The sequence below is a fragment of the Centroberyx affinis genome, unplaced genomic scaffold (assembly GCF_046629955.1).
Source record: "Centroberyx affinis isolate AG114_WGS23_722 - 3 ecotype Tasmania unplaced genomic scaffold, CSIRO-AGI_Caff_v1 ptg000156l_1, whole genome shotgun sequence".
Lineage (NCBI taxonomy): Eukaryota > Metazoa > Chordata > Actinopteri > Beryciformes > Berycidae > Centroberyx > Centroberyx affinis.
The window spans coordinates 1,133-16,115 of record NW_027278853.1 but is presented as its reverse complement, the minus strand read 5'-3'; the positions used below and the strand labels follow the sequence as shown (position 1 = coordinate 16,115).

At 41.7% G+C, this 14,983-nt stretch overlaps 1 protein-coding gene across 2 annotated transcripts; it reads left to right on the top strand.

Moving 5' to 3' along the window:
* The first annotated feature begins 302 nt into the window (after positions 1 to 302).
* On the top strand, positions 303 to 14,749 carry LOC139655537 (14-3-3 protein epsilon-like). 2 transcript variants are annotated; one of them, XM_071532980.1, is made up of 6 exons: positions 303 to 471; positions 5,195 to 5,394; positions 6,247 to 6,353; positions 7,343 to 7,549; positions 8,826 to 8,962; positions 14,641 to 14,749. In XM_071532980.1, exons 1-6 carry the CDS (start codon positions 408 to 410, stop codon positions 14,691 to 14,693), a joined length of 768 nt encoding a protein of 255 aa, XP_071389081.1. In that variant the 5' UTR covers positions 303 to 407; the 3' UTR covers positions 14,694 to 14,749. The 2 variants fall into 2 exon arrangements, with proteins under 2 accessions (XP_071389081.1, XP_071389089.1); XM_071532988.1 differs by having other exon boundaries at positions 14,647 to 14,693.
* The last annotated feature ends 234 nt before the right edge of the window (positions 14,750 to 14,983 follow it).

The following is a 14,983-nucleotide window of genomic DNA, read 5'->3' as shown; positions in this document are numbered from 1 at the left end:
CGTTTAAATCTTATTGAAATAAATGTTTCTTGGTGGACAATATGTATGCCGAATTTGAGAGTGGTTTCTATGGATTACGAATAGGTCTTGAATCGTATTTGTGAGGCGTGTTTTTTTTCCAAAAAGCAAGACCACATTAAATTTACCGATATTTGAATGGAGTTTGGCGAAAGTGCTCGACATAGAAGAGAACGGCACGTATCGGGGATAGGGTGTAGGGGAAAGACTGCAACTGTTTCCCGGATGGAGTCCCGACGCCATCTTTATTCCAGTGCTACCGGTGGCTCTTCGGTTACAGCGGAGGGACGCTGCTCCACCACCAGGAATCGCCGACTGGGACCGACTAGCCCACGCTAAATCCTCTCTTTCCGCCAGGACACTACCAACAGCCCCGATAACCGAGCACCATGGCAGATAGAGAGCACTTAGTATACCAAGCAAAACTCGCCGAACAAGCGGAGAGATATGACGGTAAGGCTCTGGATAGATAACGGTCATTGCAGAATGCCTGTCCCCTGTTCCCCTCTTTACTGTCCCTACGCAGGGGGCTTGGAGGAGCAGGTAAGGCAGTTCAGATGTATTTGTTTCGTGAGAGGAGACAAAATGGCGGAGGTTTCTCCAGCCGACTGAATTATCAAACGTTTAAATGGCTAAATGATGGTTTCTGACTTAAAGGGGAGGAGCTGTTTGCTTGTTGAAAAGCGTGCAGTTCTCGGTGCTCTGGTTACTGGCTAGGCGGTGAGCTAGTCGCCAGCCAACGTTAGCTCGCTAGCTAGCTAAATGTAAATGGCTGACTACTAACGTTAGCTAGGTAGGTAGTCCATCGTTAGCCCCGATATGTGCCGTTCTCTTGTATGAAGAGAACGTCACCCCAAACCCCATTCAAAATCCCGGTAATTTAACGTTGTCTTGCTAACTGGCAAACGCACACGTCATAAAACGTGACTTACGCCTCTTCGGGACCCAAAGTATCCACTAGTAAACCAGTGATACATCCGATCCAACAAGCAGCATTTTATTTCACAAAATTGCAACTACTAGAACTGATTCACTCCGCTCGCTACCGCCCCACTGTGTATTTTGGTGGAAGATGGTTGCAGGAATGGGAAGCGAACCAATTCTACGAGTTGACATTTTACTGAAATAAGTGCTGCATGTTGTGTTGGGTGTGTGCCGAATTCAAGAGTGTCTCCTAATCATTCGTAAAAGGCCATTAATTAATGTATCCCAAGTGTGTACGTTTGCCGAGCAGCAAAGCTACATTAAACCGCCAGCTATTTTTGAAAGGAGTTTGGCGTGCTGAGGAGAGAACACAGAACGCACCGGTGCATCGCCATGCTACTGACCTGAGCTTGCTGATTGATAGGTGTAGCACCAACGACCATGCAGCTATAGGCGGGGCATAGAGTAATGCTATTATGTGATAGGCTGCTGAAGGGCAAAGTCGCCCAAAAGTTCAGCTGCAGCCAACTTTTCTATGCAACAATAGAGATTGGAGGTCCTTTTCTTACCTAAGTGAAGTCTGAGCTGGGGTGTCCAGTAGTAGTGAATAGATGCAGTTGGTTTGCCTGTGCAACAAATACAGATTCTGTACAATCCCGTGGTGCATTCATATAGACTTCTCATCAGCTGCCTAGGTATTGTTAGTCTCCTCTTGCTTGTGATTGGCAGTCTCTCACAAAACTCCTTCATGTCATGTTGTCTCAACCTCATGCGCTCCGCTATGCCTTAAAAATAAGTCAGACACAGTGTGTTTTCCATAGTGGCTGCATTCAATATGCCTTGCAGCCCCTCTCCACATTCACTTTAATGTAAAAAAAAAAGGCACTGGCAGTTTGAAAAAAGTAGTAGGGCTGGGCGATATGGACAAAATCAAATATCACAATATTTTTGACCAAATACCTCGATATCGATATTGCGACAATATTGTAGGGATTAGGGCTGGACGATATGGTTGAAATCAATATCATGATAATCATAAGGATTTTTCTCAATATCAATATATATCACGATATGGTTCATTATATGCAAAATCACGTTAAATAATCAAATTAATGTTCATCTCATTGAACCGAATGGTAATGTTAGGTGTGATGTCAAACAAAACTGAAATTTTCAAATAATATTCCTACCATACCTCATTTTATGAGAGTTTTTAAGTAAAATTTGCTTGTCATCATCAATTTAGACAGCAGAAATGTGTGTCACGATATGAAAATATCTTCATATCATCACGATATGATTCCACTGAAAGACGATAAACGATAATATTGAATTATCTCCCAGCCCTAGTAGGGACGACTATTGGTGCTTTCACAAAATATTTACACAATGAGATTTTTGATAAATAATCATCAGTAATGTGGATATAATGACTAAGTGGGTAAAGGCAAATAATAGAACAGCTAGAACAGTCTGGTAAGTTCTGAAAAGGACATCACTTTACTGTAATGCAGCCTTTAAAACCAGGAATAGTCAACACTTATGCCATATCACGATATTACGATATCCAAAATCTAAGATGATATCTAGTCTCATATCACGATATCGATATATAGCCTAATATACTGAATCATCCGTTCAGATCTTTGTGTCGGAGATGGCTTTTCTGAACTTGCAAACTAGTAAAGTAGGTTTTTGTCGGTTATCAAAGTGCGGAACATCATCATTTAAAGCAGCAAAATGTAAGGAAGCGTAAGATTGACAATTGATAATTACAGAAAACACTTGATATTTAACAGGACCTTTCCCTGCATAGCAAAAGGTGGACAACTTTCTGATTTTTCTCCACCGCCTTAGACAAATTGCGCAAGTGAAAGTGAATGGAAACCTTTCATTCTGTGCCTTCGTTTCGCTAAGAAGTTCCATTTTCTGTAGCGTTTTTTTTTTAATCTCATGTTAAAGGGTTAAGTTGAGGGACAGGACGACATCAGAAGCTCCAAACACATTTCTCTGGAGGCATTTAGTGGTGTTTGAGAGCGTCTTGAAATCCAGTTGTCCCAAAAACAGAATACGGTCCTTTTCCGGTTGACTCCAGCTCCTTGTTCCTTGTGCCACCGACAGCAGCAACGTCCCAACAACCCAGTGCCCCAAAGGGGTTTCTCTTCAAAGCCCGATCTGTTCCACCCTCCGGTCAGATTGCGGTCGACTCTGCATCACGATCGACTTACTAGATCGTCTCGCTTGTAAAGCTACGAAAACGTTAAAACGGTGTAAAGGGGTCACCGAGTTCAGTCCAGTGCAGGCCGGCCTGGAGGGGGCAAGTGATCGAAGCAGCATAGTGCTCTTCCTGGCTTCTGACCGTCGCGTATCGGGTTTCGCCGGCATGCTATATGAAGCCCTGCTGTCGGCTCCTACAGTCTCTGAAGCTAAAAGCTATACGGATGGCACTCAGCACGGGGAGATAGGACTCTTCTGCTGCTCGAGCCACGTTTTTTTTGTTTTAACCAGTAAAGTATAAAGTGCTTTTAAAGACGATAGTGGTCATTTTTCCGCTGTAACATGAGCATTAGCCACACCCGGTGCCACTCATTAGTGATTCGGAAAGCATTTTCTGCTCGGCCCACAGAGTGTGTTGTGGCATTTTCACATTGTAGCACATAGTAGTACGGTCCAATAGAAAGAAATTGCGACACAAAATGTCTTACTGACAATTGCAGAGCCAGTCTAATATATTTAGGTGTTTTAATGTTATTTTCTTGTAAAGCCTCCCCGGATGGCTTCTTATTATTTGATTTAAAGAGGCCCCATATTGTGTCTTGTTTTGTATAAATCCCAGAGGGAACAGTTCGCTCTAATGATTGCTCTCTCCTTTGCAGAAGAGTGTCAAATTGTTTTCATCGCTGTTTCATCCTTGAATTCTCCAGCCTCATTTCTCATGCCGCAGCACATCGGCTCGCTTTGAAGACGCGGAATTTAAAAAATCGCTAGGAAGACCCACCTCACTTGATCCAGCTCAGTCTATTGGTTCATTATGCTGGCTCGCTTCCCAGCATCCTACATCCATAGGTGGTGAAGGTCTGCATTAAGTGAGTTTGTGCTTGGGCAGCGCCCCAGGCACTCCATTAACAAAGTACTGAGGACAACCTTTCAAGGTTTCGCACCATCGTTTTAAACTCTCCATGTAGAAATGGGAGGAGGATGTGCTCATTTTGAATTAAGACAATCAGTGTATGAAGGGCAGCAGCTTTGGATCGAATCGGTCAGATGGATTGTGTCATGTAGATGTTTAAAGGGGAAGTGGTAGCCTAAAAGTTAATGAACCGTGCTTGTGACCTAAAGGATGCCAGTGTGAATCCCAATAGCAGCTGTGAAAATTTGGGCAGGGAAAGTGTACTGAAACGGCTCTCCACTCCCTCGAGGTTAACGCCCAACTCCTCCAGTGTGCAACTGTGGATGCACTGGACAGCTGCCAGTGTGTGTGAATACATGTAGCCCTATAACTGTGTATCAGGGCATTGCTGGAAAAGTCATGTATGCTCAGTAATCCTTGGATACATAAAGGTCATTTGAGAAGATCACCGCTCTCACGACTATTGAATGTGCTAAGGTGCCAGAAGACCGAAGAACAGTATTAAGGAAGAAGGTTTCTTTATTAAAGCTTGGCACTTGATTTTAGATTAATCAATTAGTTGTCAACTATTAAATTAATCGCCAACTATTTTGATTAATCGGTTTGAGTAATTTCTAAAGAAAAATAAGTCAAAATTCTCTGATTCCAGTTTCTTAAATGTGAATATTTTCTGGTTTCTTTCCTCCTCTATGACAGTAAACTGAATATCTTTGGGTTGTGGACAAAACAAGACATTTGAGGACGTCATCTTGGGCTTTGGGAAACACTGATCCACATTTTTCACCATTTTCTGACATTTTATAGACCAAACAACTAATCGATTAATCGAGAAAATAATCGACAGATTAATCGACAATGAAAATAATCGTTAGTTGCAGCCCTACTTGATTTATTAAAGAAACTTGCATGGATCTAAGTGTGCAGAACCTTCTTCCTTAATACATAAAGGTCATAAAACAGCCCTGAAAGTTGCGACTGAACAGTAATCAAATTCAGGGAAAACGTAACTGTCTTAAACTTAACTGTCAATTCGAATAACAGGAAATTTCAGCTTTCAGACGCAGCAGCCTGTTGTCGCTACACGCGTCTTAACGTCTTTTTTTCCTCCCTTCTCTCTGTCAGAAATGGTGGAGTCCATGAAGAGAGTGGCCGGCATGGACGTGGAGCTGACGGTGGAGGAGAGGAACCTGCTGTCGGTAGCGTACAAGAACGTGATCGGCGCCAGGAGAGCCTCCTGGAGGATAATCAGCAGCCTCGAACAGAAGGAGGAGAACAAGGGCGGCGAGGACAAACTAAAGATGATCCGGGAATACAGGCAAACGGTCAGCCAAGTTGACTTAACTGGTTGTAAACACACCACTTATCAATTTATTTCAATTTCAATGCATTTCAATGTGTTCTCCCTGCTTTCAAAATAAAAGCTGTAGAGAGCTGGGAAGCTTTGAACGGCTGACATCGGCTTCTCGTTCAAGAATGAGTCCACTTGCCAGGCAGGATGGTCTGAAACTAACTTGCATGAAGCGCGGCAATCTGATTGGTCGTTGACAAATGTTGCTTGAGCCGACAAGCTTGCAGAGTATCCACTCATCGACGTGTTTCCCTAGTCGTTCAGCTCTATAGCAAACGAATGGACTTTCAGTGATTTGTCGATCAGTGATTTGTTGCCCGCAGAGCCGAAGCAGCGGTTATCCTCGTCAAGAGCGCCTTGAAGTTTCATGAGAAATTAGGGGTTTCACTCTGAGGAATCCAAGTGTTTACTCTGTATTCATTTAGCAGTGGAGCAAGAAAATGACTGCTGCTACCAGAGAAAATGTGAAATGAAAATAACATGTTTTATTCAGCCAAATGTCCCCCTAAAACATAAGCGCAGTCTCGAGGCTTAGAATCACTGTTTTTTTTTCACATATTTTTTTCAAAGTATCCAAAGAATGTTTTTAGTGCTACAACAGAATTGCAGTCTTCTCTAGTGTAATTTGTTGACTGGCATGATATTAGTGTTTCTTTTAAGTTTGGTGTGCCTTATTTTTTTTTTTTTTTTTTAATGAGACTTTAAAATTCAACGGAGACTTCAAACGCCCAGCTGTTGTAATGTTTTATGTCACCCAGCAGTTCATTTACAACATCATTTGTGTGTGTGTGTGTGTGTGTGTGTGTGTGTGTGTGTTGATCTGCAGGTTGAGACGGAGCTGAAATCAATCTGCAACGACATTCTGGATGTACTGGACAAGCACCTCATTACATCTGCCACCACGGGAGAGTCAAAGGTTTTCTACTACAAAATGTACGTATGCTGTGACACAGCAGATTTTTCTCTTATATGGAATATGGCGGCTCTGACAAATTGCATACAGTGAGGCACACACATCTATACAGTTTGATTTGACCAGATCCTCTATCAGAAAGAGAGGACAGTAACAGAATTCCTTTTCCTACTTTATTCCACGCCAGCCAGCATTTACATTCCCAAGAAAGATGTATTTATTTATTGCATCGTATTGTGGTTGTATCGTATCGTGAGATAAGCATGTCCTCCCATACCTAATGAATATTGAAACAAACTGTTATAATAATAATAATGATAATAATAATAATAATATTAATTAACTTTATTTATATAGCACCTTTCATATCATAAAATGCAGCTCAAAGTGCTTCACAAGAGAAACAATAAAAATCAATAACAATCCTAAGATATAAAAAGCATAAAACAAGTATAAGAAATATAAAACCGGTATAATAATAAAATAAATTAAAAAAGAGTAAATATAGAGATATAGAGATAGATATAAAAAGCATAAAACAAGTACAAGTATAAAATAAATTGAAAATAATAAAGAACAATCCTAGATATAAAAAGCATAAAACAAGTATAAGAAATTAATATAAAACAAGTATAAGAAAAATAAAAGAAGTAGGAATTAATAACAATGGTGTTAAAATAAAAAGGTGGAATTAATTAAAAGCAAGATCATAACAATGGGTTTTGAGCTGTTTCTTCAAACTATCAACAGAAGTTGCTTGTCTTATTTGTAATGGGAGTTTGTTCCAAACCTTTGGCGCATAAGAACAGAAAGCTGCTTCACCAGACTTTTTGGAATTCATTTTTGGGACGTTTAGCGAGCCAGCACTAGACGACCTGAGGGAACGGTTGGGAACATACTCAGATGCGTGCTTAAAAGTGATTCAGCCAATGAGAACCGAGCACCACTATATAGGCGAAAGCAGATTTCTCCCTCTGATTCCCGGTGTTCCCCCTCTTCCCGTGTTCAGGAAGGGAGATTACCACAGGTACCTGGCGGAGTTCGCCACGGGCAACGACCGCAAGGAGGCGGCGGAGAACAGTTTGGTCGCCTACAAAGCCGCCAGCGACATCGCCATGATCGAACTCCCTCCAACGCACCCCATCCGCCTGGGACTGGCCCTCAACTTCTCCGTTTTCTATTACGAAATCCTCAACTCGCCAGACCGCGCATGCAGGTGGGCATCGTATCTTTCGGGGGTGTGGTTTTTCTTGCAGGGTCCCTATGCAGGTCTGGAATCTGGAAAAGTATTAAAAATTAATTTGATCAATTCCAGGTCTTGAATAGTTTGGGAATTTGAAAAAAATGTCTGGAAAAGTATGGAAAATGTTGCGGTTCAGGTCCAATACACACATAATTCTAGCTTTTATGTTGTTGTAGAGCCACTTTGAGTCCACAGTTTTTGTTGATGTGTAGAATAATGTTCTGATAGAGGGACGCTCTTATTACCCAGCCGCTGTCAGCATGCATTATATCAAATACAGACCAAAATCAAATCCAGTCAAGAACATAGGGTCTGGGAAAAATCTGGAATTTTAAAATGGAAACCGTGTAGGAACCCTGCTAATCATCTCACATATTCTGATATTTGTCGCTGTGAAGAACAATCTTCATCTATACAGTGATATGACCTAGTTAGCAGGGGCAAGATGTCTATCTGCGTAAATCATATTGAACACCAGACAAAATCTTCAAAACAAATCAAGGTCTGGAGAAAGTATGGAATTTTTTAATTGAAAATGTGTAGGAACCCTGTTCTTGTTTTCATGATTTTTTTTTTTGCCCGTGCACCTGCGACGGCATGGGCTTGATCCGACCTGGCACACTCAAATCTCTCTCTTGTCTCTCTCTTTACTGAAGGAAAGCAAAATGCCAAAAAAAAATTAAAAAAAGAGCAATAGCAAATAGCTGAAGGGAAATGATACCTTGCCAAGGCGGTCTGATTTAGGGCCAAATAATAAAACGGCATAGAAGTAAATACAGTAAAGCTGACATTTGATCATGAAACAAGGCCAGATACCCAGAAAGGGATTTTTGTTGCTGGCATTTAAGATAATTAATTTCAAGTCACACCAGTGTTCCCTAATGTAAAGGGAAAATCCCCCCTTGGATACTCCTACACTGTTAGACAACATCCATCTGTGATGCTCAATGTATTCCAGGTCATTTACTCTTTTGGTGTACCCACTTCCCCTCCACTTGGCCTCGTCTGCGTTTACTTCAATCCTACATTTCCCAGAATGCCTTTCAACAACTCCCAGAGAAGTAGAGAGAACGTGTCGCTTTCGGCTTTTTCTGCTTTCTGCTCTAGAAAGTTTTAAAGTGTTTAGGGGGATTTTTCCTTTAGTTTACAGTTAAAATTTAGGTTGCAGATGAGACCAAATAGTTTCACTTTAGCGCTCTGTAATGGAAATATATGTGACCGTATCGCCCCGTGTCTTTTCCGCCGGCAGGTTGGCGAAGGCGGCGTTCGACGACGCCATCGCAGAACTGGACACGCTGAGCGAGGAAAGCTACAAGGACTCAACACTTATAATGCAGTTGCTACGCGACAACTTGACACTATGGACCTCAGACATGCAGGGAGACGGTGAGAGACCCATACGCACCTCTTGAGGAGTGTGGCTGTTTTCATGCCCTCTCAGGTCATCTTGAATAGCCTTTTGAAGAGTGTCGACCTGTTCACTGCTGGGGCCTTGGGTATAATCGGGGAAGATGCGTACATGTCTTTTTGGGGTCTGTATAAAGCAAGCGCGATGGGATCATTTGTGAACCGTTTGGCCTTTTCTAAGCTATGATTGTATATATTTTTAAGGGGATTTGGGCGTGGAAGATGGGCTAATGCAAAATCTTGTTTTTTCAGTCCGGCATAGGCCTGCTCATAATCGATCTAATTTAGAGTGGCCGTTATAAAATATGCATATAGTTTTATTATTATTATTATGTTTTCGGGTTATCCGTCCGTCCGTCCGTCCCATTCTTGTCAACGCGATATCTGAGGAACGCCTTGAGGGAATTTCTTCAAATTTGGCACAAACGTCCACTTGGACTCAAGGATGAACTGATTAGAATTTGGTGGTCAAAGGTCAAGGTCACTGTAACCTCACAAAAGACTTTTTTGGCCATAACTCAAGAATTTATACGCAAATTATGACAAAATTTCACACAAATGTCTAATAGGATAAAATGATGAAGTGATGACATTTTATATCCAAAAGTTCAAAGGTCACCTTCACTGTGACATCATAATGTTTTGCTTACCACTGCAGCTGAGAAAACGATCTTGGGTCATTCTACAAAAGCGGTGGAAGTGCTGTCACTTACTTTTGCAGACGCCAAAATCCTTTAAGTTGACCTAATTCCCCCTAACATTAATTATATATATTAATTGACCTAACATTAATTATATATGTTCAATAAATAAAGACTGTCCTTGCAATGATAAAACAAAGTTTATTAGAGGAGGCATACAACTGCGAGGCAGTTATTTCTAGTTACAATAGTAACAGGTGGAATTCTGTGTAATGTTGACCTGCGTACGTCTTATGTTTTTGTTAAATTCAAAAAAACAGTTTTATTATGCCTTCCATGCAGCTTTCAAACTCTGCCACAAAAGCAACATGAAATGATGAAACGAAATGATTTTAAAAAAAGTTGTTGACGCTCCCCTAGAGCCCCTAGACATTTCATTCCACGAACACTCAAAGCCTCTGAAAATATAATAACTAGGACTCCGCTTCTTGAACACAAACAATTAAGGCCTAATATCCGCGGCCGTACTGAAATCTCTCATAATTCTGCTTGTGTTCATGTATAATGATGCAATCCTACTGTTTAAGCACTGTTGGAAGACAGGGCAGAACTCTGGTGAGACGACTTTTATTACCATCGGCGTCAGATTTTCTTTTATTTGCGATGCCAATTCGTACCTCCAAATACCTCCCCCCCCTCTCTCTCTTTTTCTTTTTTGAACTCTTAGTCATCCCCGTCCGCATTGATAAACCTCACAGATGGCGAGAGGCTGCGGCGGGTTCAGATTTACCGCTCCGTGCCTTTTTTTTTTTTTTTTTTTTTATCGCCGAGACCGAATTAGAGACGAGGCGGCGAACAGGTCGAACGCGGGACAACCGAGCAAACGTTTACGGCCGATCCCCGGGAGTTAATAAAGCTCGTTCATGTGAGCGCAGATCCACCGCTGTTTGTGATTTACAAGAGTGACACGTGCACGGTCACCTTCTTTTTACACAGACAGTAAGTAGGCTGAGACCGATATATCAGCCTGTCGATACGATAGATAGATAGATAGATAGATAGATTTATTTGACAAAAATTGAAAAACATACATGATAGACTAATCATGATAACAGTCCCCATATAAGATTTTTTAAATTGTCGAGGATTAAAATACACAAAAAAGCCAGAGGGCTTATTTCCATTGTGGTCCTCTTTCACAGTACAAGATTGCAGATTGAATAAGAAAGTGTCAAGCAAGAATGACATTTTGCTCAAATAAAACAACCAGTGAAACAAATAAAACAATCAGAAAAACAAATAAAACAAAACAATAAAACAATAAATCATGCAAACATTTATGAATCTACCCATTATTTATGCCGTTTCATTCCTTCATTTCGTAGTTTCATTTTGTCTTTGCGTGAACGAATTCTTTATTTAAAGGCAGTGATGTATCCCGGACACAGTTTTATCCATGAGGGTCCAGTGAACCGCCGCTCTTCTCTTCTAATGGCGTTGACCGCCCCCCCCCCCGGATCCCATCTAACCCCCTCTCTCTCTCTAACCTTTCCCTTCCTCGTCCTCTTTTTTTCCCCCCCTCTTCTCTCTCTCTCCATCCGTCCGGCTCGGTACTCACTTGCTCTAACCTCTCATCTCTCCCATGTTCCTCCGTAGATTCTTAAGGACAGCCCCCCCCCCCCCTTCCTCCACTCCTCCTCCATTATAGAACTGTATTTTGTAAGTCATTCCTCCTGTCTTGGGCTTTTTTTTCCTTCTTCTTTTTTTCAGTTTTCTCACTATTTTTCACCGACTTGCCACCCCTCACTAACCCGCCCGCAGTGCAGCTTCTCGTTCGAAATCGTCGGAGGCGAGGGGAGATGATGGCCTCTTCCGCCCCGTTTACCCAGAACTCTAAAGGGTTATGGAGCGGCATTTAAGGAAAAAAATGTGTACTTTTCCTTAAGCACCCATCCCCCGCCTCATTTTGCATGAGTGGAACTGAGTGCTGTGAGTGTTTTAGTGTCTCCAGGGTGTCTGCAGGTCCTTAAAGAAAATCTTAAATCGTACGATGTGAACTCGAGTCCTTCAAGTCACTTTTAGAGGTCTTCGAAATGTCGCGCTTTCCAGTCGACTCAGGCGTGCAGCTCTACATTCTGAAGCTTTCATTTTCAGGTTTATTTCAACTGTGAAATTGATCTTATATTTCATTCTGGCATTAAAAAAAAGTCTTAAAACATGCAAGGGTGTTCAAACTCTGGAGCTTTTACTCCTTAGTTGGGTTCATGTGGTTAGGGGAGAACAGGTGCAATGACCCCAAAAACGCAAGGCTTTATGGGTATAAGGAGATAGATGTTGACATCTGATTGCCAACAGTTCCTCATGCTTGGAAAGCCTGGCGTGACAAAACTGGACTGATGCTCATTCTCAGCTATTTCTTCATGTGTTCTTAACTGGTTTGAACACCAGAGAAGGGAAATTACAGCAAAGAGTACAGACAAGTCCATCATGCTTGGATAAAGTTCCAGGGACTGGAATCAGATTTGTTTTGAGTCCCCGGATCACAGAAATCTCTAACCTGGTGGGCTGACAGGGGATAATTAGGCAATGTGAACCTAAACAAACCAAATACAAAAATGCAACAGAGTAAACCTGTCCACTGTGGTTTGGACCACAGAAACTGAACTGTAGACGTGATCGCACCCTTAAATCTCACTTGATAAAACTTGCAGACGCCCTGCTCTCTCACTGTGCACGTCAGTATTAGCACCTTGTTCTGAGTATTGGCACCTGGCACTTATTCAGTAGTAGTGATTTGGTGTTGGTGTTTACAGACTGCACATGATGTCACTGAACACGGCGCACTCAGTCTTCACGGCGGCTCGGCTCGGCTCTGCTCGGCTCTGGGCCTGGAGGTAGAGAGCTCGGACGTGGTTTCGCGGGGAAACCTGCGGGGGAAATTAACAGCATGCGAGGCCGCTGCTCTCCGTCTCCTGTGGCTTTCTCACATCCCAGTTAGCTGCGGCGCTAATGAGCACCGTTATTATGGTTTCTATTTTGATCATGATGGATTCTCAACCCTTTGTTATTTGTGCCTTTTAATTCTTCGCTACACAGATGGCTGTGCCATCTCTATGGAAACCTTTCTAAGCAACCGGTTGCACAGGTTCAAAAGGCATTTTCCCCCCTTAGTAAATCAGACCGAGGCTTTTTTGAAGTCACTGTGAACTAACTCTGGCTCACTGGGTTATATACTGACAGAATCAACTCCGCACCTTGCAATATGTGTGGTGGGTTTATTTGTAGTGTGGCTGACTGGTCTGTCCACCAGTATGTTTTTGGGCTGATCCCACTCAGTTTCTAAAAGGAAAAAGATAGTTGCACACTCTTCTCTCAGTCATATGATGTTTGTTGACCACCAATGTTTCAGGCTTTGTAGAGAGCATATTCTATACTAGAGCTGCAACGATTAATTGATTAATCGATTAGTTGTCAACTATTAAATTAATCGCCAACTATTTTGATAATGGATTAATCTTTTTGAGTAAAGTCAAAATTTTCTGATTCCAGCTTCTTAAATGTGAATATTTTCTGGTTTCTTTCCTCCTCTATGACAGTAAACTGAATATCTTTGGGTTGTGGACAAAACAAGACATTTGAGGACGTCATCTTGGGCTTTGGGAAACACTGATCCACATTTTTCACCATTTTCTGACATTTTATAGACCGAACAACTAATCGATTAATCGAGAAAATAATCAACAGATTAATCAACAATAAAAATAATCGTTCGTTGCAGCCCTATTCTATACACTTTCTTATATAAAGGGATGCATCCTGTGGAGATGTAGCACGTCCATTCCAGTCGTCATCAATATGAAAAACCTGTTGTTGAAATCTTTCCCAGAATAGATGGCTCCAGCTGAGGAAGTGCACAGCCTGGGCTCTGTACATACTGATGAAAGCCTCGTGCTGAAACCTTAGTGCTCAATAAACATCACAGGGTTGAGAGAAGAGAGCATGCAACTATCCTTTTCCTATTTCAAATGGATGTCCTCCGGTACTACTCCGTTTTTTTGGTAACACTTTATAATAACCATCATTAATAAATGGTAAATTGATAGTTAATTAAACTTTAGTTAATAGTTATTTTACTGTTAACAAACAATGAAATGATCATTAATAATGTTTACTAATTATTAGTAATGCTATAATTTATGTTATTTTATCATTCTTTTGTGTAATATAAAATAATTTGTTTATAAATTATATATTTTTTACCCTTTTTACCATCTCTTATCAGCTACGATGCAATATATAATTTATAAACAAATGATTTTATATCACACAAACGAATGATAAAATAACATAAATTATAGCATTACTAATGATTAGTAAACATTATTAATGATCATTTCATTGTTTGCTAACAGTAAAATAACTAACTAAAGTTTAATTAACTATCAATTTACCATTTATTAATGATGGTTATTATAAAGTGTTACCGTTTTTTTTATGATGTTACCGATCCACCTCACCTATCACCAGCCTCTTGCCTACACGGTCTCACAAAACTTTGTGAAATGAGCACAAACCACGAAATGCAGATTATGTGTTGTGGACACGGACAATATGAAGATCACCTTCCTCCACCACAAAAGGATTTGTGTGACAGTGGCACAAATTGTCACGTGGAAAGGTTCACTAACCGGCTAAAATTTTAAGTCAAACAACAACTGCCTGTTTCATGTCTTTTGTGGTGGGGAAGCGTCTTAAAATGCAACCGGCGTGCTCGAAAAACGCTCATTTCGCGAACTTTCGTTAGAAGCTTCACCCCCCCCCCCCCCACTCGACCTTGTGGGACCTTAAAACCTGGCAAGGCAGAGGTCCTCCTGCTCGGGCCGGCCCCGTTATAACAGCCCCACCCATTTAGTTGCCTTCCCGTTTGGTGTTTTTTTTTATTTTTTATCAAGAACGCAAAGGCAATCGTGACGTCCACGAATCCACGTTTGTCCCTCTCTCTCTCTCTTTCCACAGGTGAAGAACAGAACAAAGAAGCACTGCAAGACGTCGAGGACGAGACCCAGTGAGAACTTCTCGGCCAATACAAGACAAACCCTCTTCCCCCCCCCCCCCCCCCCCCCCCCACGTCCTCCTCGTCCTCGTCCTCGTCCTCCCTCATCTCTCTCTCTCTCTGTCTCTCTCTCTCTCCTCTCTCTCTCTCTCTCCTCTCTCTCTCTCTCTCTCTCTCTCTCTCTCTCTCTCTCTCTCCACAACGCTAGCTCCATGTCCCCAGCGGGAGTTCTCGAGCCCCGCTCTCTCTCTCTGTACCCACCTCTCCACTCTTTCCTCCACTTCTACCTGTCTCTCACTCTTTCTC

Coding starts and splice junctions, on each gene's coding strand:
- LOC139655537 (XM_071532980.1), top strand. CDS start 408: ATGGCAGATAGAGAGCACTTAGTATACCAAGCAAAACTCGCCGAACAA. Junction 5,395..6,246: donor TCCGGGAATACAGGCAAACG/GTCAGCCAAGTT, acceptor GTTGATCTGCAG/GTTGAGACGGAGCTGAAATC. Junction 7,550..8,825: donor TCGCCAGACCGCGCATGCAG/GTGGGCATCGTA, acceptor TTCCGCCGGCAG/GTTGGCGAAGGCGGCGTTCG.